This window comes from Calypte anna, chromosome 22 (assembly GCF_003957555.1).
Source record: "Calypte anna isolate BGI_N300 chromosome 22, bCalAnn1_v1.p, whole genome shotgun sequence".
NCBI classification, from domain to species: Eukaryota; Metazoa; Chordata; class Aves; order Apodiformes; family Trochilidae; genus Calypte; species Calypte anna.
In genome coordinates this window covers 3,290,917-3,316,277 of record NC_044267.1, presented here as the reverse complement: position 1 = coordinate 3,316,277, position 25,361 = coordinate 3,290,917, and the positions used below count along the sequence as shown (strand labels likewise).

The 25,361-nt window shown below is 40.5% G+C and overlaps 1 protein-coding gene across 6 annotated transcripts in view; it reads left to right on the top strand.

Annotated features, from left to right (window-relative positions):
- The first annotated feature begins 395 nt into the window (after positions 1 to 395).
- Positions 396 to 25,361, top strand: part of EBF2 (EBF transcription factor 2) — a 126,178-nt gene continuing 101,212 nt past the window's right edge. For 4 of the 6 annotated variants that reach the window (XM_008499420.2, XM_030464062.1, XM_008499396.2 and 1 more), the window contains exons 1-6: positions 853 to 983; positions 3,508 to 3,664; positions 4,632 to 4,695; positions 4,994 to 5,049; positions 5,258 to 5,331; positions 11,442 to 11,510. In XM_008499420.2, the coding sequence (XP_008497642.1) occupies positions 853 to 983; positions 3,508 to 3,664; positions 4,632 to 4,695; positions 4,994 to 5,049; positions 5,258 to 5,331; positions 11,442 to 11,510 (551 nt within the window). Of the gene's footprint in view, positions 984 to 3,507; positions 3,665 to 4,631; positions 4,696 to 4,993; positions 5,050 to 5,257; positions 5,332 to 11,441; positions 11,511 to 25,361 lie in introns of all 6 variants that reach the window. The other 2 variants (XM_008499404.2, XM_008499411.2) reach the window with 2 other exon arrangements.

Below are 25,361 nucleotides of genomic sequence, written 5' to 3'. Positions count from 1 at the left end.
ACCTGTGCGCTTGTTTTGTAACTCCAGTGTGGAACATCTTCATGGAGTTTGCTGCTTCCAGCCCCGTCCCGTTGTTCTGTGGCCGGCCCGGTTGGTGCGGGGCTGGCAGGCTAGGGCGTTATTTCACTGTCAGCCTGCCCGGGCTCCCGGTGCCGCCGGGCCGGGTCCGGCCCTGCACGCCGAGCCCGGGTCCGCCGCCCACCGACCGCGTGTGGGAGCGTGGGGCGGGGCTGCAGCCACCGCAACCTCCAATGGGGGGAGGATATGCAAATATATGCCCTTATATGGGATCAGGCTCCGCCCCCTGCCCGCCGTGTCCGCTCCCCGCGCTGTAACCCATTCATGGTGACCGGCTCGGCAAGGATCGGCTCTTCCCCGCCGTAGTGTGTAATCAGACTCTCTTTAGCTCCATTTCTTCCTTTCTTTTGCAATTTATCCCGCTCCTTTTTTTTTTTTTTTCCTTTTTTTTTTTCCCCCCTCTCCTTCCTGGATTAGGCAGCAATCAATCCTTCTCCCTGTGTCTGTTGAGAAACAGGTGATCCTTGTTAACAGCGATCAGTTTCTGGATGCCGTTTCCTCTCCAGCGTTTGAAGGATGATGATACCAGGCAAGACTGAATCAGCATAACTTTTGCTTTGCAAGAGGAAAAACTTTCTTCCCTATTTGAAGGCATTAAAAACACGTATCTTTTAAAAGCAGAAGTTGATTTTAAAGCTGAACTTCTCCACTTTCCTGGGATTTGTGTGTGTCAATTCCAAAGGCTGCGGCTTTTTTTTTTTTTTCCCTTTTTTTCCTTTTCTCGTCCTATATCTCCCACAAGGAAACTGCTGCTAGTTGGAATAGACTTTTTAAATGTTTGGGATTCAAGATACTTTAGGAAGAGGACCAATTCTGAAAGATAAATCTTTAGGTTCTGAAATGGATTCCGTCAGGTCCTGGGTCAGAAATGTTGGGGTTGTGGATGCAAACGTAGCAGCACAAAGGTAACCATGACTGTTTTCTTCCCCACTTTCCCCCTGCTTTGCTTTTTAAAATTTATATTTTTTTTAGCAAGCCTTCTCTTTACTCCCTGTTGTTTGCATTTGATATTAAATTTATTTTCTCCTTTTCTGTCCCCCTCCTGGTCTCCTCTAGTCAGTGAAAATTCAAGGTAGTACAGTTAGAGCTAGAGAGAGGCACTCCAAAAACGGACAGCACCAACAGTCCTAAAATCCAGTGCGGGGATCAGATGACAGATAGATCGGATCGTGCTTTCTTTTTCTGCACGAGGGAGGTGTGTACAGGAGTGGATTGTTTTATCCTAGCTATACAGACTATTCCTTTCCACTTGCTGGGTCAGACAGCCTAATAGAAACGGACTAAGTTAGAATTAACTTAAATGTAGATCTTTTCCCCCACCTCCCGCCCCCCCAGCCCATCTTGTTTTACTTAAGTGACTGTGTAGCTACCGTAGGCACAGGCAAAATTTTAACCCGTGGATTCAAGGCTGCTTTCTAACGAAAACAGGCTAACAGCGAGCAAAGCACAGGTTCGGGTAAGCAAGGGAGATTGCAGGAAGAGCAGGAGGTACCGGCGGTTGGGCAGCGCGGAGCCCCTCGGGCACTGCCGGAGCCCCGGCCCTGGGGGGCTGCCTGCCAAACACCTTCACACCGCATCCTGCTTTCGAGTGGCACCTGTCTGCCTGTGCCACGGATCTCTGCTGATCTGGAGTATTAGTAAACACACCGAGCTGGAGGCTTGGCTGTTTGTTTTCCAGTTGTTTGGGCAGGCTATCCCGCCCTCCTTATTTGCTTTTCCCAGCCAAGTCGGAGCAGGACCGTTATTTCAGTCTCTTCCTGTAAGGGACAAGAAGATGCAAATCCTTTTAATAAAAAAAAAATTTTTTTTCCCTCCTCACTTTCTAGATACTTATTTTTAAGTAGCAGCATCACAGAAGGCTAAATTTGCCTTGGGAATAAGTTGGGATTTATTTAGTTTAGGGGCAAGGTGAAGGGTATGTAACAGCAGATGGAACTTGAAATAAAACAGAGACATAGAAATAAGTACCTTCATGCTCCCACCCACGGCCTGCTCCGTGAGCAGGATTTTCCAAGCACTATGGGAGGAGTTATCAGAGTTTTATGAATGTCGATAGACAGTTTAATAAGATGGGGGGAGGTTTATTCCTGTGGAAACTGAAAGTAAAAGGAAACTGCTCCTAAGAAGCCTCTAATTCACGGGAGCGGTGGAGATGTGGTCGCATTGTGCTGGGTGGTGGCATCATCAGGTTTGGGTTTTTTTGATGGTAACAAACCAAGAATTCCGAGTTCTTACATGCAGAGTGAGAGAAAACCCCAAACCAGGTGCAGTTGTGACGGATGTGGTGAGTTCACACTGTACCTATTTGGTGATGGAAAACACAGGGAAATGTCTGTAGGTCTCCAAAAGAGTCAAATACTTCAGCCAATGCAGCGGAGCTGTTTGAGGCACTGAAAACCAAAGCTGTTGTGACTCCTTATTTGCCTGGCAGATCAGACTTAATCTGACAAGTAACACATAGGTGCTCGTGTACCTATTTTCTCAGCAGTAGGTAGAAAACAGCATTAAGGAGAGGGAGCTACAACTTTTAAACAACTTAGTTTCACTAAGAAATGTAGCTGTAATTAGGGATCTTGTGAATACCAAAATCTTTCCAAGCCAGGAAGTGTGTGGGAAATGTCATTGCATTTTCTACAGTTAGAGACAAGATTTGGGTAAGGGCTACTTAACCTGAGCCGAAGTTTTTTCTGTTTAAATCAGGAACTGAAGATGCAGGGCTGTGGTTCAGATAGGTCAGTGACTAAAGGCTACATTGGCAAACTTTGCTGCTGAGGGAAGTGGATGCTCTGCTTGAAACTAGTTATCTTTTCTGTAAAACGTGGGTGCCCTCAAGTTGACAGTCTGCCTGTGGGATAGTTTAAGGTCTCTTGTCTTCTACAGGAAAAGTGAGCGATGCTGGGAAGTACAGATAGCACTGCCAGATTCTCTCATCTGTTACATCTACTTTCCCACCCTCCGCGTTGCATTCCAGAATTAAGTGTGACAGGAAAGAAGAAAATAGGTAGAGGAGGAAGTAAACCCCTGCGTTTAGCATTAACGGCTCTCTTAAATCGGGGTCTGTAAATTATTCTTGTCCTCGGAGCATAACTATAAAGACAGCGGGGCTAAGACGCAAGGAGGATGACAATGACAGCTTCTAACTTGGGCATCGCTCCTTTCCCCGCCCGGTTCCCGCTCGGCCGCAGCCGCTCCAGCCCCCCCGGCCGACCCGCTCTGCCCGCGGAGCCGCCGTGCCCGCCCGCGGCGGGGAGAGAGCGCCGGGATGGCGGTCAGGGTTGGCAGGGGACTGCTTGCCCAAGCTGGACAATTCCCGGCTTGCTCTGAACGTGTTCTGCCTTTTCTGTTGTTGTTTTGCTGATACTGCTGCACAACCTGGTAATGTCTTTATCTCTCCCCCCCCACACCCCATCCCGTATGTTTCCTCCACAGCGGAGTAGCTTTGTCCAGAGCTCACTTTGAAAAGCAGCCACCCTCCAACTTGAGGAAATCCAATTTCTTTCACTTTGTTCTGGCTCTCTACGACAGACAGGGGCAGCCCGTGGAAATAGAGAGGACAGCTTTTGTGGACTTTGTAGAAAATGATAAAGTAAGGCTTGTTACCTTTCTTCTTCCTCTTTTCCTCTCCAAATTTGATCTTTCTTCTACCCCATTGAGCTGCTAACTTTTAATACCTGTTGTCCCTAACAGAATACAACCAGCTTTTGGTTACGGATTCAGGTGCTTTGGTAGAGCTGTTGCCCTCTGTGTGTTGCTGTAGTTAAACAGGCTTCCAAGCCTGTGTTGTATTGGGTGACAGTGAGAATTTCATATACCAACTAGAAGTAGAATAAAAATTTAATGGGGGACAAATGCAATTTTTTTTTTAACTTACCAGATCTGCCAAGTTTTATTCATCCCCTAACAGAAGTGGAATCTGACTTGTAAGATGTCACATTTTCTATTAAGCTTGATTCCACATATGTCATAAGGCTCCAAAGTCAGTGTCAGGACTCGAAAAGCATTTGCTTTGGGATTTTAAAACCATGTGTTGACCACATTGTTTTTACAGTTATTTTCTTAGTCATGGACAAGATTTTTTTCATTATGAAGGATGCTCATAAATAGTCATTTAGGAAATCAGAGTAAAAAAATATGCAAGAAACATTCCTGTAACACTGCCTTCAAGAAATAAATACCAGTAATGATTCAGAATAATACTATTGCAAAGTAATGAACACATTAAAACCAAACTGCACTGAGCTTTCCCACTATCAATATGCTTTTTATTAGCTGACTTGAAATGTGCAAATTTGTATTGCCTTGAAAAAGTTGAGGGCATAATAACAAATAAGAGGAAAATAAGTTCTTGAACTCCTACAGGAAAAGATGTCAGCAGTATTGTGTAGTTTGTCCTGGGTCATTCGGAAGGTTAATATATCCCAATCAGTGGATTCACCTCTCAGAATTTTAATGAACTTTGTTGTCACTTCCATAACGATTATCAGCTTTTGCATTTTAAATGTGCCAAGTGTAAGTTCTGGAAGAATTTTTTTCTTTTTGATTCTCTCTTTCAGGAACAAGGCAATGAAAAGACGAACAACGGCACGCACTACAAACTCCAGCTCCTGTATAGCAATGGTGAGTCCCCTTTCCAGTCACCTTGTGTAGGTTGTGCAGTGAGGCAAGGTTTGTAGGTACTGTCACTGTGATCTCTAAAATAAACAGAAATTCCTTTGCACGATGTCCCTTCAGTGCAGGGATGGGTTCTGAAGCTTATCTGATGCAGATGGACTTGGGAAATACACTAGAGGAAACTAAACTAAATGGTCTTTCTGAGGGTGTTTAATAAGGCACTATATGAAACTAAATGGTTTTCTGCTGTTTAGAGAAAGCTGCATCTAGCAGCATTATTTATTACTTTTCTCTCTTGCTGTAGGTGTCAGGACTGAACAGGATCTGTATGTTAGACTCATTGATTCAGTCACTAAGCAGGTGAGCATAGCTCATGTGTGCCGTGTAACCCTGTCCCACCTCATCTCTTCTTTTTTCTTAACCTTGCCCTGCATGGCTTTTTTGGCAAAGGTATCAATTTTCAAGCACTGGTGAGCAGTGGTAAAAAGCCTTCACCTTGTATCTGAATATTATGTCAAAGAAGTAACCCACAGGCACTGCTGGCTCACCCCTTTTCTTCATTTTGTAGCCTATAACTTATGAAGGACAGAACAAGAATCCCGAAATGTGCAGAGTTTTGCTTACCCATGAAGTCATGTGCAGGTAAGGTGATTTTCCTAACTGCCTGTCATTTGTTTCCATAGATGCCAAAATGGTCTCTCTGCTGAAGTTGTTGGTAGAAGACTTAGATTTTGTTGTTGTTAAATATTATTGTGTAGGAAGACTTTAAACATGGGTAATATTTGGTTATGGTTTGATACAGATACTTGGGTTTGTTTGGGTGGTTTTTTTTTACTTCAAGAAATTTAGCAACCCCCAGGTCCATAGTCTGAGCTGTTTTATTTTTGTTTAAATTAGGCCTTTGTGCACGCTGTTAAAATCCAGACTTTTCAGGCACTTATTTCTTGCAAAATTCCTGTTCACCTTTTAAGAATGAGCAGATTAACCTAGGTTTTTAATCTGGAAAGTAAAAGGCATTTTAAATGTAATTTTCTCTGATTAAATATTTTAATTTTCTTAATTAACTTATAATGATTAATGTTCTTTAATTTTGCTTAGTTCTACCCCAACCAAAAATGAAACCTTTCAAACCAAAGCACAAATCCTTCTTTTGTATACTGTGAAAGGAATATTTAAGGGACTACCAGCTTTTAATTAAAAAAAGAAACTATTTTTAGCATATGAAGTTATGAATTAGAGGATAGAAAGAGTTGAGGATGTTTTTAATAACATTTGTATAAATCTGAAGTTACATGTACCTTATGTATGTACATCGTGCTTCCATGGTAACTTATTACTTTTCCTGTTCTCATGTAATTAATTTTTTTTCAATACATATAACAATGCAAACAGTCCATGGTCTTTTATTAAAATGTGTTAAATTGTGCATAGAATGTTATTTCATAAAATGAAAGGCAAAACTGATCTTGGACCTTCAATAAACACAGTTTAGATGTGTGGAGGGCATTAAGCTGTTGGACTTAACATTGCTTCTTTTAATCTTGCAGTTTGCTACTTGATTTTTTTAATTTATATTTTTAAAGTAATCCTTTAAGATATTATAGTAGCAAGAGCATCTTATTTGGACAGACATCTTGTCAAGGGAAGGTCTGTTTCAATACTTAACAATTAAGTCAACTATTCTATTGTTAAATATTGTAGGAATCAAGTACATGCCTAGTGTTTATCTGCTGTGCCTTGCTCTCATTAATTAAGAAAATGAGGATTGTTACTTTTGACTGACCTTCACGTGTATCTACAGACACAGCATACATCAAGTGTGAGAGATGCATCTGCTGCTCTTTAGGAGGACCTGTAGTTGTAGTGGCAAAGATGAAAAGCATCTATGTTACTTTCTTGCACATGCAGAAGGTGTTCAGATTGAAGTGTTTGTGCCGTTTGGTAATCTTCACTACAACTGGGTGAACAGGACAGAAGAGAAATCTTTCTATGGCTATGCACTTGGATCTTGGTTTATGATAACAGCATAAGTTACCATACTGCATCTTCCTCCACACTTACTCTATTCAGTGCAGCTCTTTTGGAAATAAAAATATTTTAGCAAAGAACAGCACCTTCCCATTCAAATGCACTTCTTGAACATTAATTTTATTTTTCCCCTGCTTCCTCCCCATGCCTCTATAGTATCAAGCACTCTGTTCAGCTCTTGTATACCTGGCCTCCACAGATGCCTATAGATGTGTTCTGTGCTTGATTTAAGGCAGTGTTTTGCAAATGTAAACTGTTATTCAGATTTTACTGAACTCTCCTATTTGATAGATTAGCCAAGAAAGAATTACAACCTGGGGACATCCTTTCCATGTAAAACACAGCTTAGTGAACCAAATAAAGGTGCTCTGTAACCTAATCAAGGCATTTGATTTAAAATGTTGTGTTTTCCTAAAGTATCTCTGAACAGGATGCTGTGTATTCTGAAGAGGCATTACACATATCACTTTGAATAACACCAAGGGAATGGATCCAACTCTAGTTAAACTTGACATTTTATTTCTTTTAAGTACAATAATCAAATCTTCCTCATTGTGTGCTGCTTAAGTGGCAGCATCAATTTTTAAAGCCCCTAGTTTAGTTCACATTAGTAACAGTGTATAAAAATTTAATGCACTGTACCCACTCTGCTGTCCAAATTGATGCGTTCTGTTTTTAAAAAGAAGGGTCTGCCTGTTTTGGTGCTCCTCTTCCAATCCTTGCTAGTTGAGGAGAGGCTTTTTTGGTATTTTTTTTCTTTTTTGCATGTAATCCCACCCAGAGATATTGTTGCTGTATAGAGACAAATGCATTGAAACGGGATCTTCCACCCAGACAGTGACAGATGCATGCTTAGCAGGAAAGTTGTCTAAATATTGATACGGCTACAACAATCTGTCATACCAATTGAAAGTTAAACTCTCAATAATTAGTGCTTCCAGTGAGGGGCTGTATTTATTTATTTGCAGATCTGGTAATTTTCATTTGGGTTATTACAGCCTAACTGTTCCTGTTAGGCGGGGCTGTCTTAAATCCACAGTCTGCCCCCTCCCAATGGTTGGAAATCAAGGTAAACAGTCTCCTCTCCTGGAATAACTTTTTTTTCTCTCCTCTCCCTTTCTTCCAATTATCGACTAAGAGGAAACTAGTTGTTATGCTGCTGCCAGCAACCCCCTATGCCCTCAATGCTCGGAGGGTTAAAAGGTATTATAATTTGAACAGAAGTAGTCTCAGGGCCTACAGCTGGCTAATAACAGAGTTGTATTGAGTGCAAGCGAGCCCCACAGCTGTGACTTTCGCCACAAGGCTCAGACTAGACAGGAGCTCTAATCAGCTGGGCCAGGCGGCCACTGGGGCCTGTGTCTTTATCGGCCAGATGGTGTGAATTTAGACACTTTTGTTATGCAATTGCAGGGAGGAGTTGGGGAGAAGAAAACAAAACAAAGGCCACCATGCTGTGAGCTTATTTGAGTTTGAAATTAGAGACAGATTTTTTTTTTTTTTTTTGGGTGGGGGGAGTGAGGAGAGGGAAGTTGAGGGCTGAATTTTAAAGCCATTTTAGTCATGTGTGAGGAGGGAAGGGATGTAAGTGTGCCTTTGACATGAGCCTTCTGGAGTATTCAGTTTGGAGATCTAGTGTTGTCCGTGGTAGCTTTTTAGTTTCTCTGTTAGTTTTTTTCCAGCACTCTTCATGATGTTTACATCATGTATTTTTTCCATACATCAGTATTTTTTCCATGTAGATCTAATTATAGGGGAAAGTATAACAAGAAAAGGTACAGAAAATAGAAGTCATAAGCATTGATATCCTTGTTTTAGGCAAATGAGCATCCCTAAAGCTGTGGTCCCTAAAGCACAACATTGGAGCAGAAGTGTAAATATTGGTGAAGTCATGCAAATAATTTTAGTGGAGAGAATATTGCAGGCTTGATCCTAGATGGCCAGAGTTTGGGATTTCTGCCATTGACTGAAATAGGAACAAGTCAGTTTTGTTACAGAAACACTTGTAAAGCAAACCCAGTGGAAGTGTTAGTGCTTGGATACTGTGATGAAATACTTGAAAACAGGGACTTAAAGATTTGAGAGGTACTTTTGGTAAAATGCTGGGCTGAAACATAGAAGCAGTTCTGATTTTATGTGTGAACTGGCCATTCACTGGAAGCATTTTCTTCAGTCAAGACATTTTTTCAAATATGTTTGAACTAAAAAAATACGGTCAAGGGGGAAAAATCTATCAGTCTTAACAAAAACCTGTTACCTGGATGGGATAGGAATGTAGCTATTTGTCAAATATTATTTGTCAAAAAACTTTAGCTGTAAGCTGCAGGTTTAGAAGGAGAATTTTTTTAGTGTTCCAACTGTAAAGTTTCTTACTCTGATAATAATGTAAACTAAACTAAGATGCTCTTATTGCAGAACTTGGAACCATTACATGGTGCTCCAGCCCTGGGTAATTTGTTCTAATGCAGTATGCCAAGAAATGGCAATCTCTGGGCAGAGTATCTGAGCTGAGGAGATGTGGTGGAGGTGCTGCTGGTGTACTCTGCTACAACATTACTGTGGTTTAGTGCAATCAGAAAGATTTTATGACCATCTGTGTAAGTTACTTGACTAAAGGATATCTTGTGTAGTATTACTGCAAAGAGAGGAAATTACTGTTCTTTCAACTAGCTGTCAAAAAAACCCAAACCAACAAAACACTACAAAACTATTTTAAAAATTCAGTTCTTTTTGTTCAAGTGTTATTAAAGCAGCACGTAAACCAGCAAAGCATTTATTTGCAGTGTTATTTCAATGGTTTATTATATTGGACACGAAGGAAGTACACACCAAATGGCTTTTCTGCTTTTTTGTGGGGTTATTTTATTTCTTCAGAAAATATTTCACCTCTTGACTTTTAGTACCAAAATCTGCAATTATTTATAAACAATTATTAGGCAGTGAGATGCCTAAAAGCTGCACTTAAAGTTGGGAGAAGGAGGGGGTGGGGGTATTCTTAGCTAGTGTGAATTACCATAGCTTCACTGAAGTCGATGGAGCTATGACAATTTACAGCAGCTAGAGGGTCTGCCCCAGGGATTTTTAAATATTTAGTGTATCCTTTTATTTTAAAAGGACTAGCATCAATGAATAAGTGCAGGTTTGAGGCAAAGGGAATGTAGGAATGTTGAAACAGTTAGAGCTGCTATTCAAATAGATCTCATAGTTGTATCTCATCTTGCTCAGCAATTTCCCATTTCAGATGGGAAGTTCCTGGCACACTGAAACGTAAGGAGAAGATGTTTGCAATTGAGATCTTTCCTATCTGAAAGAGGGGTTTTGTCTAATGCTTATTTTAGGTATTTGTAATTGAATATTAGGCATTTCAAGAAAAAAAATACTCTTTTATATTTGTACTGCTTTTTACTTAATTTTTTTAATTCTTCTGCTTGGGATTGCTTCCCAGTTGGGAAACTGTGGAATTCAGTCTGACTTGAGAATTTTGCAAATGTAATCAGCAACTATTATACCACTGTATGAAAAAATAAGCAAGTTCTTGATTCCATATGTGTAAATTTGAACATCCTCAGCAGAATTGAAAAACGTAATTTAGAAAGGCTGTTGTGTAACTTCAGGCAAAATCTGATCTGGTGACTTCTGAGGCGTATGGGACTCCTGGTTAGTCTGCTTAAAGGTTTGGATGTCTTCTTCCTTCCTCTCCCCTGTTGGCTTTGGTCTGATCTGATCATCAAGACAGGTTAAAGTTTCTAACAGGCTTCTTGCTACAATTTTTTAAGATTGAGAATTTCCAGTAAAAGACTAATTGTAAAGTGTGTTAAACTTCTGGTACTCAGCTGGTATATATGCAAGGGGCATCACCCATTTCAATGAGAAATAAAATAAAGCTCTGTCTTGTGATTTCTTTATTTTTTCCTCTGTATTTGTGCATACAGACATGCACAGATGTGACCATAACACGGGTATCATTCTGCAATACGTCCTTTACTGCAAGCTCCTAAGGGTGACAGCATTATCTTGTAGTTTCTTGCTGTGTCAGAGAAACAGAACTGTATGTTTATAAACAGATGTCTTTATTTTATGTTGTGAGCACATCAGAGTTCTAATTTCTATACAGTCATGTTGGTGACCACACAGAGTAATGTGTATAAATACTTGCTATTGTCTCGTCACTGATCGCAACGGGATTTACAGATGAAATGCCAGCCTGGAAACATGATCTTTTCAGATCCTTAGTAGGATCTAAGCATGTTCAATTTCTTTTTTCATGGATGATAGTAGAGTGTTGAAGTTTTCTGTGGGAATTGATGGAAGTTAAGGGTTATTAGATATTTAAAAATCAACACAACAATTATTAGAATAAAAGAAATCAGTTGTCTGCTTGTAGTCAGTTCTAACCATACATAACACAGGATACTCATGCCTGTAATGTCCTTATAACATCTGTTAATCCTCTATTAAGCCCCTCTAAATACTGCCTTGGTCTAAAGTGTGACTGGATTGCTGTTCAGTTTTAGCTGAAAACTCAAAAAAGACAAACTCCAGCTGGAACCAACCAGGATTTGGGCACCCAGTTCCCCCAGTCGTTCTCCTTTCTGGAAAGCCTAGTCAGAATTTTCTCCCAGGCATACACTGAATCCTGAAGCTTTGCAGACAAGACTTCTTAGCTTGTGGCATTATCAGCTCTAGCAGTAATTCTTTAATTTTGGTTTTCTTTCCCATTGCAGTCGGTGCTGTGAGAAGAAAAGTTGCGGCAACAGAAACGAGACTCCGTCTGACCCCGTGATCATTGACAGGTAGGAAATGAATCCTCATTTTCTCACAACTCCAAATTGTTATTTGTGCTTGGAGGCACTGGGGATCTTGCATGGTTCTTATCTGTCAGTGTCTGCCATTCCGAGGATGTTTGTGCTTCATGATTCTTTATGAATCTGCCAGCCAGTTGGTTAGCTTTAGTCCATCCAGGCTCACCTTGACAGAACTATTGGTGTTTATTTTTTAGATTAAATTCTCTGTGTCTCATTTTAATTGTGACCAAATATTCTATATGTGCATCTGGAATATTTTCTCTTCACCAGGGATGTGATCCAGCTGAACTAATGAGACACATAAAGCTTTGAGCATCCTTGCAGCTTCAGTAACATTCTTTAACTAAATAACCTTATTTTTGTAGTAATGTGGCAGTGTGACATGTTAGGCAGGATTAAAACTGTGTGGGTATTATGAGCAATTTTCTTTAGAGCAGCAGCTTCATGTGCTACTTAGTTCCAGATCCAGGTTTAGGTTCTGCTTGCCACTTTCTATGCAAGTAACATAAATAGGGGAGAGTAGAAGTTTGTTAAATCATGAGCTGGCACATAAAAAATTGTGAGTAATGTAAAAGTTTGGAAAACTAGCCTGTGGAGCTCACTGACTGTGTGTTGGGATCTGGAGGTCAGCAAGATTCAAAAAGGAAAGATAAGAATAGACAACTATTCCAAAAGAAGTGCACAACCCAGATCTGCAGAAGGAGATCATTAAATAAGGAAGAAGTCAGGAAGGATCCTTTGTCCCTTGATTATTTTGTAGTAACTGTTTACAGAATTTGTTTTCTCTGAAGCAGCTGGTACAAGGGGCCAGTTGAGAGCTGATGCTGAAGTTGTGGATGCAGTTTTTATGTCTGTTTGTCTGGCATGTTCTATCTCCATTTTAATAAGCATTATTTCTCATGGTATTTCTTGTGAATTTGTTTTGGCGTTCAGAATGGTCACATGGCTTTGAAGAAAGATCCACTATTATTTTCTTCATTTTTTTTTTCAGTCACAGAGTTAATCTAAACAATTTTGGAACATGGATGATGTGATGGGGTTCTGCCACTTCCTTTACCTATGGTTTTCCTTTTACTGTTGCACTTAGAAGTTGTGGCTGGGGCCAAAGGTGGTAATTCCAGCAAATTGGTCTCTTTGTGTGCGTGTGTGAGGTGGTTTCCTGACTAGAAGCAGAAGTCCTGGGTATTCCATCTTGACCTTTTCTCTGAAATTTCTAGCCTATTTTTGGCTGTGTTTATATTTGGTATGAATCTGCATTTGGGAACTTTCCAATTTAAAGACTGAATTTTCTAAAACTTGTCTTGCTGCTGGAGCAGCAGCATGATGTAAGGCAGCGTATTAGCTTATGAGTTATGACCACGAAGGGGGTAGTTCCTGCCACTACCTGAATTTGTCATCTCAAGCAAGCTGTCTGTTCTCATGCAAAATGACTTTCTGATGCTTTCTGTGGGGATTTGAGATCTGTTGATGTAAAGCATAATGGAACTGAAACTATTTGAAAGAACAAGGTTGTTATTTTTAACAGCTGCGTGTAAAATGTGCATTGCAAGTCATCTCTGTGGTCAGTAAGTCCTACCTTGATCTAAACCTAGAGCTTTTATTGGTAACTCCCCTGCTCACAGCAGCACAATTTTTTCCTATAGGCTTTCCTTTCCTCTAGGACCAGCCTGGCAGTTTCTTCTTGAGTGTCAGTTCTTCCCTTTCATTTTTGTGGGTGTGTGTCTCAAAACTGCCAGGGAAAGCTTGAGTTCAGTAGGTATAATAATAAGGTAGATAAGAGAAATAAGGGATACAACCCAAATTAAGCTGTTTTCACTTGTGTTTAAAGGCAGTCCCTGAGTCAAATTTAGGCCATAGAGGAAAGAAATTATTACAAATTTGCACTGCTGTCTGGAGGTGTCATGGTTTAGTGACCAGCGTGGTGAATAAAAGCTAAACTCAAAGCTAAATCTTGTTCTCCTGCTTATCAGTAGCACAGCATCCAGCAAATGACTCCCTCTCCTCTACAGTTATTTCTCTTTCACCACTTTATCGAGTTAAACAAGGTTCCAGGAGTTGAGGGATAATCCTGTGTACAACATCTTAATCAATACATGTAATGCAAATATAAAAACAAAGTCATGCTGTACATGTCTGTGCACAGAGGAATTAATTGTCATCCTCAGACAGTTCCACAGCAGTGAGTACAGCTACTTACTGTTCAACTGAACAGTTTTCTGTCCCAAGCTACATTCAATCTTTGTTTTCCAGAGTGTGATCCTTTGACTGTTGTGTTGGTTTACCTGGTTATTGCTGTAATGTACAATTCATTGGATTATGCCATATCATGGAAACTTGTATCCCTGTTCAAAAGAGAGCAAACAGTTCAGTGGGAAAAAAATGTCAGCCATGTTGTTGGTGCTGTTGTTTTTTTTTCTCCTTGAATGAATTCCAAAAGTTCTTATGCTGAATAAAGCATTTCTGCTCTGACCTTTGCTCTGGGGACTAGATTTAGATCCTAAAGGCTTTGCAGTTATTTTTCCCTTCCCTCTTGGACACTTGCACTTTCTAAATGCAAGGAAGCTTCTTCCCTGAAATTTACTGTGTACCTTCTCCCACTGACATCACAGTGATGACAGAATCTGACTTCAGAATGCTGCCTCTATTTTAACAGCAAGGGTACAGCTGAAATCCTGCAGGAGAAACACACAACTCCACTGAAACACAGGACTGAAAGGACCATCCCAATGTATGTGGGAGATTAAAAGACAGATGTTGAGTCCAAAAACATCTGCAAAATATGCACTGCAAGATTTTAGATAGCACAAGCCATGGTCACTTGTCAGAATGTTAGAGGAAGCTTTATCTTGGCATACAAGATGAAAACTCAGCAGAGCTAAATTGGTTCTAGTGTTTCCATGGTGGATCAGAGCACTGGTGGATTCTACTCAGTTTTTTAAGTTAGTACCTGTGGAATTTGTAAGCTCATGAGACTTCAGAAATGTAAATGGTTTTGTGTCTTTTTCTCACGACTGAAATGGTGGCTCTTAATGGTCCTTGTAGTTCCTGGAAATGAGACCTGAACTTTGCAAGCTAACGTTTCCCTCTTTATTGAAATACCAGACAGGGATACGAAATGGATGGGCTGGGGTGGCTTTCAGATGGAATGGTGGAAGTGTCTTCTTTTGAAGATGGTTCTTCCAAAATGAAAGCTGCATTTGTAATGTGTATATTACAGTTACTTAGTGTGCTGCCTTTCCTACCCCAGTTATGCAGATAAAGAGAAATTTAGCTAATGTTTATGAGGGTGTGAATACTGGATAGAAGAATTTAATTCCTCATTTTACTGCATGTTTTCTCTTTCATTCTAGGTGGGTTGTATAGTTTTTGGATATAAATTCCCCATTCATAAAGTAGGGAATTTTTTTGGTTTGTTTTGAATTCTTGGTGTTTCTTAAACTCTTTAGAGCAGGTTATTTTGTGTGCTTGTTATCCTCAGTGCTTTACCTAGTTTACTAAAGCTGTGATCTAATCAGTCTCCAAGATGCAGAGCAGAACTGGGTGCCTTTTTTTGTTGAACAGTTTTAGGGTTTTTTTTTTTTCTAATTTCTTCTAATAAGAGAGAAATAATCAGAAGAAATTTCTATGTCATTCAAATGAAACATCATCATTCAATTAAACAGTGCAACGCAGATGGGACAATTTTTTGTTGTCGTTTCTGTTGCTACAGGGAAGATGACATGGAAACATCACTGCAAAAATGTGAGCCTGAGCTCTGTACTGTCTGTAGCTGCCTGTCCTGATGGTTTTATGGTGTGGAGGCTCTTGAGTCCTCTGCTGCCTTGCAGCTAATGGCATGAGGTCCTTTAGCTGAAATGCTTTAAGAATCTGAGATACTGGATTCAATTCTTCCCACTGCTAACCTAAACTCTTCCTAATTCTCCTGTGAAGAATCTAATATGCTTTGTTACCCCCTTTTATTCATGCATTTGTTGCAGTTGTTACTGGAGCAGTGGCTGTAGTGTCTTTTGAGGGAATTGTTGGGTTATGTGGAGTTTTACCTTGGGTCGAGACATGCACTAACCAGTGGGTGGAGGCATGGGGCCAGGTCTGCAGCTGGGTCAGCAGTGCTACATGAACTTGCACCAGCTGAGCACTTGGCACAGTGATTGAACTACAATATTGGTCAGCTGACATGTGCTGTAAACATTTAGGTCTTATTATTATTATTATTAAAAAACAAAACCAAAAACCCAAAGCATGAGCACAGCTGGCACGCTTGTTAGCATCTCTGTAAAGAAGCAGAGAGAGTGGATTACATTCTTGTGCCATAGGGGTCCATCCCTTCAAGGCAGAAATGGGGAGGCACAGATAAAGATTTTCTCTCCTGCTGATGCTCCTGCCCTACCTGCTGCATGGATAAACAGAGCCTGAGCTCTCCCAGGCTGCCTGGCACGTTTCACAAGCACTAAAACTCACTTTAGGACAAATGGCTGTTGCCAGGCTTCAGCATTCTGACTGCCCCCATAGTGGCCATGCTGTGTCTTAAAGTGCTCCGTGTGAGATGTCCACATTAATAGGACTGGGCTTTATGTCTTCTTGTGTTGTTCCCTACCCCCTTTCCAATTTCCTCTCCCTAAAAAAGGCAAAAGGGCACATGGATCCTTTTTCATTTTGAAGAATCTGGCTTGAAATAAGTGCAGACTTCTGGCTAACCTGGGCTTTATATTTTGGTGGTGTGTTGGTTTTGGGTTTTTTTCTTTTTTTCTTGTCTTTTAAATCTCAGCCATCTTAAAGGACTTTATCCCTTCCATATCCCTTTCAGATTGATCCCAAAAAACCACTGGGTAACACAAGGATATTTCCTAATGCTTAGAGGCAGAACAGCATGACTGGAGATGCCTGGATCAGATTCCCACTGACACTAAGCTGCCCTGACAATTTAAACAATCATGTAACTGTGCCTCAGTTTCCCCCCTAATGCAAAGTCTTAGCAATTACCTGGCTATGGCAGGTGTGTCCAGTCCTTGGATGGGAATTTTTATTTTAATGTTTCTGCTGCAAGGAGGAATTCATGCACATGGCAAAGTTGGATTGTTCTTGTTCTGCTCTGTACTCCATATTCCTTGTAAGCCTGCCAAGGTGGAATAAATGTCTCAAATCTGTTGCTGCTGTGGGGTGAAAGTAGGAGCTGCAGCCCTGCTCTGCTCCCCATGTGCTCCAGTCCCCCCCTTCCAAGCCTCCAAACCCCACAATGATCTCTTCTCTTGTCCTAGGGAGCCAAAGTCCTTTGTTCACTGCTAAACCCTGCTCTCCTGCAAAGAGCTGCTGTTGTGCCATCTGTCTCTTTATGAATTTTTTAGTAGACTGGATGGTTGTGGGGAGTCAGTAACTTAAAGTGCACTATCCTAGCCATTTGACAAGTGGTTCTCTTAATGCATGATTTGTTTGGTTGGGATTTTCTGCCTCTTTTAGGAAAAAACAAAATTTCTTTACTAGTTTGCTGTCCAAAACATCTTGAAATTTTTACATACTGTATAACTTAAAGCTTGTAAATGGAGTAAACTAGCTTGTCACTTAATCCTTTTTTTTTTTTTCTTCAATGTCGACAGACAACAGATTTTTGAGCAAGCTGATGAGTCAAAAAAAATGACAAAACCACATAGAGATCTCTAAGTGTGCTAGAAAAATGAGGAATGGACTTGTGGTTAAGGAACTGTTTAAACTGTGGAATTCCTGGGTTCTGCTCCTTTCTCTCCATTGCAGAGACTCCCTGGATTTTTCTAGCCATTCACATAGTCTTTATTTAATGGTAAAGCAGCTATGAGTGTGGATTTCTCTAGCTTTCACTAATAAAGCAAAATCTAATGCTTAAAATTGATGTGTGGAAATACCATGGTGATGTTGAAAACAGTTACCATTAGAGTGAAGATTATTTTGAACTGATTTAAAAGTTATTCTCTCCCCCCTCATCCTTCCCCTTGACTTTTAGTTGCTGCTTCCTGAAGGTGCTACTGCTTCTGAAACAAAGCAACAAATAAATAAACTGAGCTTAAATCACTGCTGATTTCCAGCAGAGATTTATTAGGAAGCTAACAGAGATGAAACCTCATTTCCACGAGGGTTTTGTACATGTGTGCTCCAGCCACGTGCTGCTGTTGTGTGACTCTGCAGCCATTTTGTCCTGAGCACCTCACCTGAGCCTCTGCATGGAGCCCCTCTGCCTTTTTGGATATGTTAGGGAGAAAACCATAATGGGTGGGGGCATTAACCAGTAGTGGTTGCTTTAGTTCCACTTTGTAACTGGAATAGTGAGCACATGCTCTGGTTTCAGAATGGCAAGGGGAGCATGGTCTGAGCAAGGACATAACGTAGGATTTCAAGAAATAAAATGTGACTATTGCTACTGCTGCCTGGAAGCCTTAGGAAAATAAGCCCAGTGAAGACAAGACCCAAAGGATTTTAGCAATTCTGTATAAATCAGATAAGCTTCCATGGTGCTTTAGCATAGTTTGGACAGCAAGCATGGATGAATTCCAGTCTTGTTAGATTAGTTGTGCTTTAGCTGGGATAAAAAACATTGGTGGTGCTGGCTGGCTAAATTGGGACTGAGCAGTGCAGAGTTTTGAGCAGAGTTCAAACACTGTGGAAAAATCCTTGTGCCTGCAATAAGGAGAATTTGATCCAGCTTGTGTTCTCATAAACAGCAAGTGAGGAGGTTAAATGGCTGCACACCCAGCTGGTGATAAGGGGTCTCAGAAGGACAGATGAGATTGCAGCTTAAGGAGCCATTAGAATCAATGAGTTTGGTAGCAGCAGAGAGGGCAATGGTGTAAAAGTTTCCCATGAACTAAACCACCTCTGGGAATAGGAGCTGAGGATAAATTCACTATGCAAACAACAAAAAACATTCTGGGGAATCAGAGCAGTAGTGCATGACATGGGATCTCAACTCATTTTTTGCAAATGGGTCTGCATTTACCTAGGTCCATCCACACTTGCCATTGAAAATGCATTTCAGAGTATATGCATCCTAAGGAAAGCATCCTCTTGTGTATTTATGACCTAAAATACTCTTCCTCAGCACTTTTACACTCCTCTCAGCCTCTGTCTAGACCTAGTTTTATGGACTTGTCACTTCATCTGCCCTAACCTTTTTTGTTACTGCCTCTTGCTTTCCTTTTGAACCTTTTGTTTCTGGCCATCCCTTCCTTGGGTGTTTCTTTCACCATCTGTTTCTGGTGGGATCTTGTATATTCTCTATCCTGTAAACATCCAAGAATTTCATCCTCTCTAAAGTCCACGTGTCATGTCTCTTGCTTTCAGGTAGAATATCAAATAATTTGTTCTACTCAGAGCATTTCCCAAAGTCCTTGAATATAAGATTAAAAGTATTTATTTAACATGTATCTGACACTTGCTGAAGTCAGTTGGAGATGGGCTCATAATTTTAAAGCCATTAAGAGCTTCCAGGACTTCCCCCAGACAATGTAGGAGACACAATTTGTGACACAGTGAGGAGAGGAATCCAAGTCTTCTGTGTTCTAGGCTCTTCTTGCTCTGCAAGAGTATTTCCTCTGTGCAAATGTAATTCATATTCCTCTTTCATTTGGATCTCAGATGTGCTGCTGTCACCCAACCCATCTTTCTGGCTTATTTTTCCATTTTTTTTCCCCTCTCCTTTCCTCTCTGTCTCCTCTGCTAATTTCCTTCACAAATGAATGCTTATTTCTCCATGGGCGTTCCATTTATAACTCCATGTTTAGTGGCTTTTCCTTCAAGTGGAGTCCATTGAGCTTGTAAATTGTATTGGATCAGTGAGCCTATAATGAGGCTTCTAAGTCCAAACAGTGCAAGTCAGCTGGGATTTTATTGTTCATAAAGCTTCTTCCCTGGGGAGTGATAGAGCCATTAGGTGTGTGCTGTGTTTAATATTTGGTCATGACAGGAAGCAATAATTTTTTATCTTTTACTGTGGCTCTTGAGTTGTTTTTAAGCAGTCAGCTTATTTGAGTTTCAGTGACTGTGAATCCATTAGGCAAAAGGAGTTGCTCTTTGCTACGTGGGTTTGTATGCTTCCTACAAAGGCTATTTCAAGAAAATAAAATAAAATGAAGTAGCAATTGATTGCCCTATGGTGGCTTTTAATCACTTGCTCCTCTCATGAACTCCCAAGTGCTGTCACACCTGACAGGAGATGGCATAAAGCTGATTTCACCAGATGATGGCATTTCTTATGCTGTAGTGATTTTTTATTTATTCCAGCAGAGAACAACCACCAGGGCTCCTATTTGTATGTTATGCTTTGGCTTTGGGAATTTATCCTCTGTTAATCTGCAGGAAAACTTTGTTTAATTTCAGCGAGAGCAGGAGCAAGGTTGTATTCATGTATACTGGAATAAGTTACATATATTTTAGCAGAAAAAAAATAATTCAAGAGCAACTAAGAATTCTGAGTGCCTCTAAATTTTTTCTGAGGTGCAACTACAGGCCATTTTCAAAAAGCTGCATTTCCAGGTGTCACTACATCTAGCAAAATCATCTTCATTGAGAGAATTAAAAAAATAAATCAGATTTTTAGTCTCCACTTAAAATGTATTTTCACTGGGAGGAAGAAAAATCAAGATAAAATGAAAAGACTGAGTCAGAGGTGAAATCAACATATACAACTCCTCCTTTTCAGCTCTCTGCATTGATAGAAAACGAGGTCATATAGTGGAAAGTGTAAATCTGGGGCAACAGGCTGGATAAAATCAGCCTGTGAAGGCCACAGCTTTATAAACTAAAGTCCCCAGAGCAGACTGGGAGCTGGCCTGTGCACACACCTGTGAGAAAGCCAGAACTTGATGTTAACACAAGTGTTCTCCAGTGGAAGGGATGGAAATGAGGATGTCTGGAGTCCATTTCCAGCAGTCCCCTTCCTGTGGCCTTCAGGGGAGCTTGGAAGATGTTTGAAATGGGGACTGTTGGACAAAGAAGATGGGGAGGAAAGTTTCATCTTGGTCAGGAGCACTGGGTGATACCATGGTAATCATCATGCTGGCAGGTGAAACAACATTGATGGTGTCTGGCAACAACAGATATGTTGAGTATGCTGAGAGCTAGTTGAGGCAGAGCAGTAAGGACACAGGCTCACCTCTTTCTGAAAGTAACATTTCTCACATATTTAGAAGCTGTGTAGTCAATTTAAGACAGTTAAGCACCAATCAATTTTTTTTTTTTTTTTTTTGAAAAAGTAGCCCAGTGGTTGAACCAGAAGTCTCAGCTATAGAAGCTTTGCAGCTCAAAGCATCTTCACTTCATAGCCATGTGGCCTGGGGTGAACAGGGAGTGAAGAAATGACTGCAGCTTTGCAGCCTGGGGTATGTTGAGCCTTTTTTTCCCTGCTCAGTTTTTGGCATGAAGGCAGAAAAATCTGCTCTGTGGATTTTTCATCCCTTTAAAGAAAAAAAGAGAAGAGTAGTTACCCTCCTTGGAAATGGGAATCCCAAGCAAACTAATGTGATCCTGTCAGTGACCAGAAATCCTTTCAGGATTCAGGCTTTGTGGCCCTAATAGGAAGTTGCTCTCTCACGGTTTTTCCCTTTTATTCCTGGTGCTTCCCTCAAAGAAGTAGTCAACTTTCTCCACAGGATGTGCTGAGTTGTGCATGCTTTTTATGCTTTCTATTGTTGCTGCTGAGCTGCTGATTGCACAACTGAGCTGGTTTTTTTGTTAATCCTGATTATTGTAGGTGTTCACTGGCTCTAGTTAGGTCTGTTCCTTTGCTTCAGGGGCAAAGTTTTCCACTACCAGATCTTCCTGCTGGGTCCTTGTCTTCATCTTTGCAGCTCTGTGCAAGAGGAGTGTATCAGAAAGGGAAGAGTTACCTTACTCTTACAGCTCTGTGCTCTTACAGCTGTGTTGCAGAACCAGGACTGACTGCACAAGGTCTGTTTGCATTAGTCAGATCCATACACATCCTTTTTTAACACTTCAGCCCTTAGATTATGGTGTGTTTGAAGAGATGGCATAGGAAGGGTAATTACAGAGGTGTTTATAGCAGTTGAAAGCCAGTAAACAGTGAACAGATGAAATTAGCTGATGGCATAAAGAAATTAAACTTGAAGCTGAGAGTTGATGCCAATACAAATTTGATATGATTTTTATTTTAAGAGATGTAGTTAGGTTTTCTGGTGTAACCTTGATAAAAAGCTATTCCAGCAAATGAATCCTGATTCAGCAAATCAGTTAGCACTTGGTATGATTTAGCATCAACAAAAAGCATGTTCCTAAATATTTTGTTGATACTAAGGCCTGAAAAGAAAAATGAAACTACTGATCCCTCTCTGGGCTTCTGGTTTGTTGCACATTTGCAAGCTTTTCATGAGAAAATATAGGTCATGAAGTTTCTTTTTTGAGAAGATGAAAGTTAGGATTCTAACCTGCATCCACAACAAAAAGTGCTGTTTTGAGTTGATTGGTAAAGCTGAAGAGGTCTTCTTCCTTCATAAATGCTATTTATCTTCTGGATCTATCTTCAGTTTTTATTCTGGACAGATTGAAATAATCCTTGTATTTATAGCTACCAAAAACTTCACTGGAGCTCCCAACTTGGTTTTGCTTGATACTGATTTGGATTATGAGTGAATACTTGAATAGTGCTGTTTTTCCAAATCTCTGCTCAGAACATGGGTCCTCAGTACCTCGAAGAAAAATAAGGATGACTTTTAAGACTGAATCCATGCCAGTATAAATCATTCTACTTGATGTTGACAAAATACCTGGTCAGTCAAAATTCCTCTGCTAAAGAGGGGCAGAAAAAGTATTCAGTGTAGTGTCAGTGTCACTTGTTGACACGGAACCTCAGAAAGAAAATAAAAATCCTGAGATGTTTTGGTTTAAAGGTTTTTTTGTTGTTTTGGGGTTTTTTTCACCTTTATCTCAAGCATTTCCCAGCATTCCTTCAGGGACATCTGGTTCTCTCATTTTCTAGCTTTACTTCAGTGCCCTCAAAAAGTATCACTGTCAGTTCCTTTCTATTTAGCCAAACAGCACAAGCAGGAGAGCAGCCCTGCCTGATAACTCACCTAAAATACAGTTACCCTTCAAAAGCACCTCAGCCATTTCTGTGTTGGGTAATGTGGCTCTGTCCCTTTTATTTTCTTCTGTAGCTTCAGGATTTGGTGGTTTTTTTCACAGGCAAAATTTATCTTTGTGATTTATATGAGAACATCTGAAGTTCTGTCTTTTCCTGCTCCCATACAGTGGCCATTTTGCTTCACTTAAACACACTGCTTCAGCCAAGCAACATATAAATGCTCACTTATTTGCACAGATCAAAGCTGATTTTAGAGCAGCATGGATTTGGGTTGCTTGGCTAGTAAGAACTGTTGTGCAGCTAAGTTTATATCAGGTGAGGCTTGCCTGTAGCACTTGTGAATATATATTGTGTATAGCTTAGGAGCATCCTCTTGATGGCTTCCTTGCAGCTTCTGGTGAAGAGAACCAGGCTTGAAGTGTTGGTGAGGAATTCTGTATTGGATTCTTGGGGTCTTGACTGGAAGATGAGGTTCTGATAAGAGGTTGGGCTCAGCTGGAGACTGGGGAAAGAAGCAAGAAGCCAGAATGAGCAGGTAAATGTGGGAATGGAGTGAGGTGTGTGCTGACACGTTGGAGAGGAATTATGTCATCAGAAAGGACTGCACTGTATGTGTCAAAAAGGATTTAAAATAGTTGTTTATTTTAATTCTAGTATTTTCTAGTTTCTCAATGAGTTTTTATGAGCTCAGTAATATTTCCTTCAGATCTTTGGCACATTACTGTCAGCTACAGGTGTGGGGAAAGTTTTATCTTCCTGCAAGCTTTAAAATGAGTGTTTAAGTTACTAAGAAACATTCCCCTGTATCATTTATGTACATTATTTTTTGGATATAAGGAATCCCAAGCTGTTTCATGAGCAGTTTTGGGACATTATCAGCATTGGCTGGAAGCACTAAATGTAAGTCTGCAGAATTGACCATGACTGACAGCAATCTCCCCTAGCAGTGGAGGCCCCAAGAAGAGTCTCTAGCACCTCCTAAAATAAAAGGCATACCTGAAGCTGGATTAAACCCATAATGAAAATTATTCTCCTTTAATGCCCCAAATAATAACTGCTGATGATAGGGTCTCTTATTTCTAGGCTGCTTGTTCTAATTGGTGTTATTTGATCTGATCTGTTTGCTGGTCCTTCAGTGGCAGCTGAAACATGAGATGGCTTTCTGAGGGCATGTGTGAAGAGAGATTTACTGCCATAGCAGTGTCACTCAGGAGCTTCTGGCTGTGGATGAAAATCCTGTTAAGTTTTGTGCAAATACAAAAACTGGCTTTTAGTCCTTTTTTTTTTTTTTTGTGGCCATTCAGCAGCCTTGTTTCTGTGCTTGCAAAGTCAGAAGAGGATCAGGTGGTACCTCTGGATGATTCCCTCCAGCCAGAGACTCCCTGAGTTTTGGGACTAGTGACTCCACATGGAAAACTTCCCACTAACACGTCATAGCATGAAGCCCACCAAGAAAAAAAAGTTCCTTCCTTCTCCCATTGAAAATTTCATATGTTTTATAGTCTCATCTCTCTCCTAAGCCATGTTTCCTCCTGGAGATCACTATTGTTTTGTCAGCCCACCCATCACAAAGCAGAGGTCACATCAACATGACCTTTTGCTGGTACAAGGAGGCTGCTAAATAATTCACGTGGCCAACTTGATTTCGGGGTCCACATTTGTTTTTTCCACTCTCCTAATCAAGATGCTCATTTAATTCTATTCCAGCACCTGTTCAGCAATTAACACCCTACAATTTGCATCTTACCCTGACATTTGCTATCTTTCCAATTAGTTTTTATATCAGTATAATTAGGTAGGGTTATTACAGTGCATCAAGCAGGGTCCAGGATATTCCCAAGCCTTTAAGCTCTTTCCCAGATTTGTTTAGGGAAGCCACTAAGGGTAAATGGTTGATTAGGATCACTGTTTTTCTTCTTCATTCAGATCAGGCGAAAACTGTTTCCCCATGTGGCTCATGAAAGATCAGGGAAATATGTCAGTCTGTAAGAACTAATATTATGTAGTTCATGACTTTTTGGGTGAATTTACAGGGGATTATAAGTAAGGGTCAGGCTATGTAGCCACTTGCAGTAGGAGTCATGAGGGGACATTATGTTCTTGCTTTGCATTAAGCTAAGCAAATTGCAACAATGATTTTCATTTTTAAAAGCAATTTTTGGAGTTAACGTGGGTGGGGGACAAATCAAAATTAGAAGGCAACCTGACCATACTGAACACTTAGCTTAATTGGTAAGGACTATGGGAGTGAAGTGACTATTCTTAACACCTTTTAATTTAAATTTCACAAAAGGAGGGTCTTGCTCTTCAGCTGGGATTGGTTTGGATTTTGGGCTCTTTGAGTCAAAAATTGTCTTGCAGCCAATGTATAGGGAGTGTTTAGCCCTGTGGACCTTCCTAATCCTGCTGTGCTGCCAGTAGTAAAAGAGATGGCTCTTTCTTTGCTGCTATTTCTCATTTCTTTTTTTGTTTAATTTTTTCCCCCCATCAAGATACAGTGCTGACATGAGGGAGACTTAGGTGTGTGGAAGGAAAGTGGGACACTAAGAGGTGAGAGCTACAGTATAAATCAGAAGGGAGTTTTTTCTGATCTTGCACCACCCAGCTCTGCATGGTTCTTCTTTCTTACATTTGGTTTGAAATGATCTCCCTCCAACCCCCCAATTCCCCTGCATCCCTCTTAATTCTGTAGGTGCATACAAAGACTGTATTATCAAGAGGCAATAGTGCCCTTGGCAAGATTGCAGAGAAGAAAAGTATGTGACTGTAGGAAGATCACA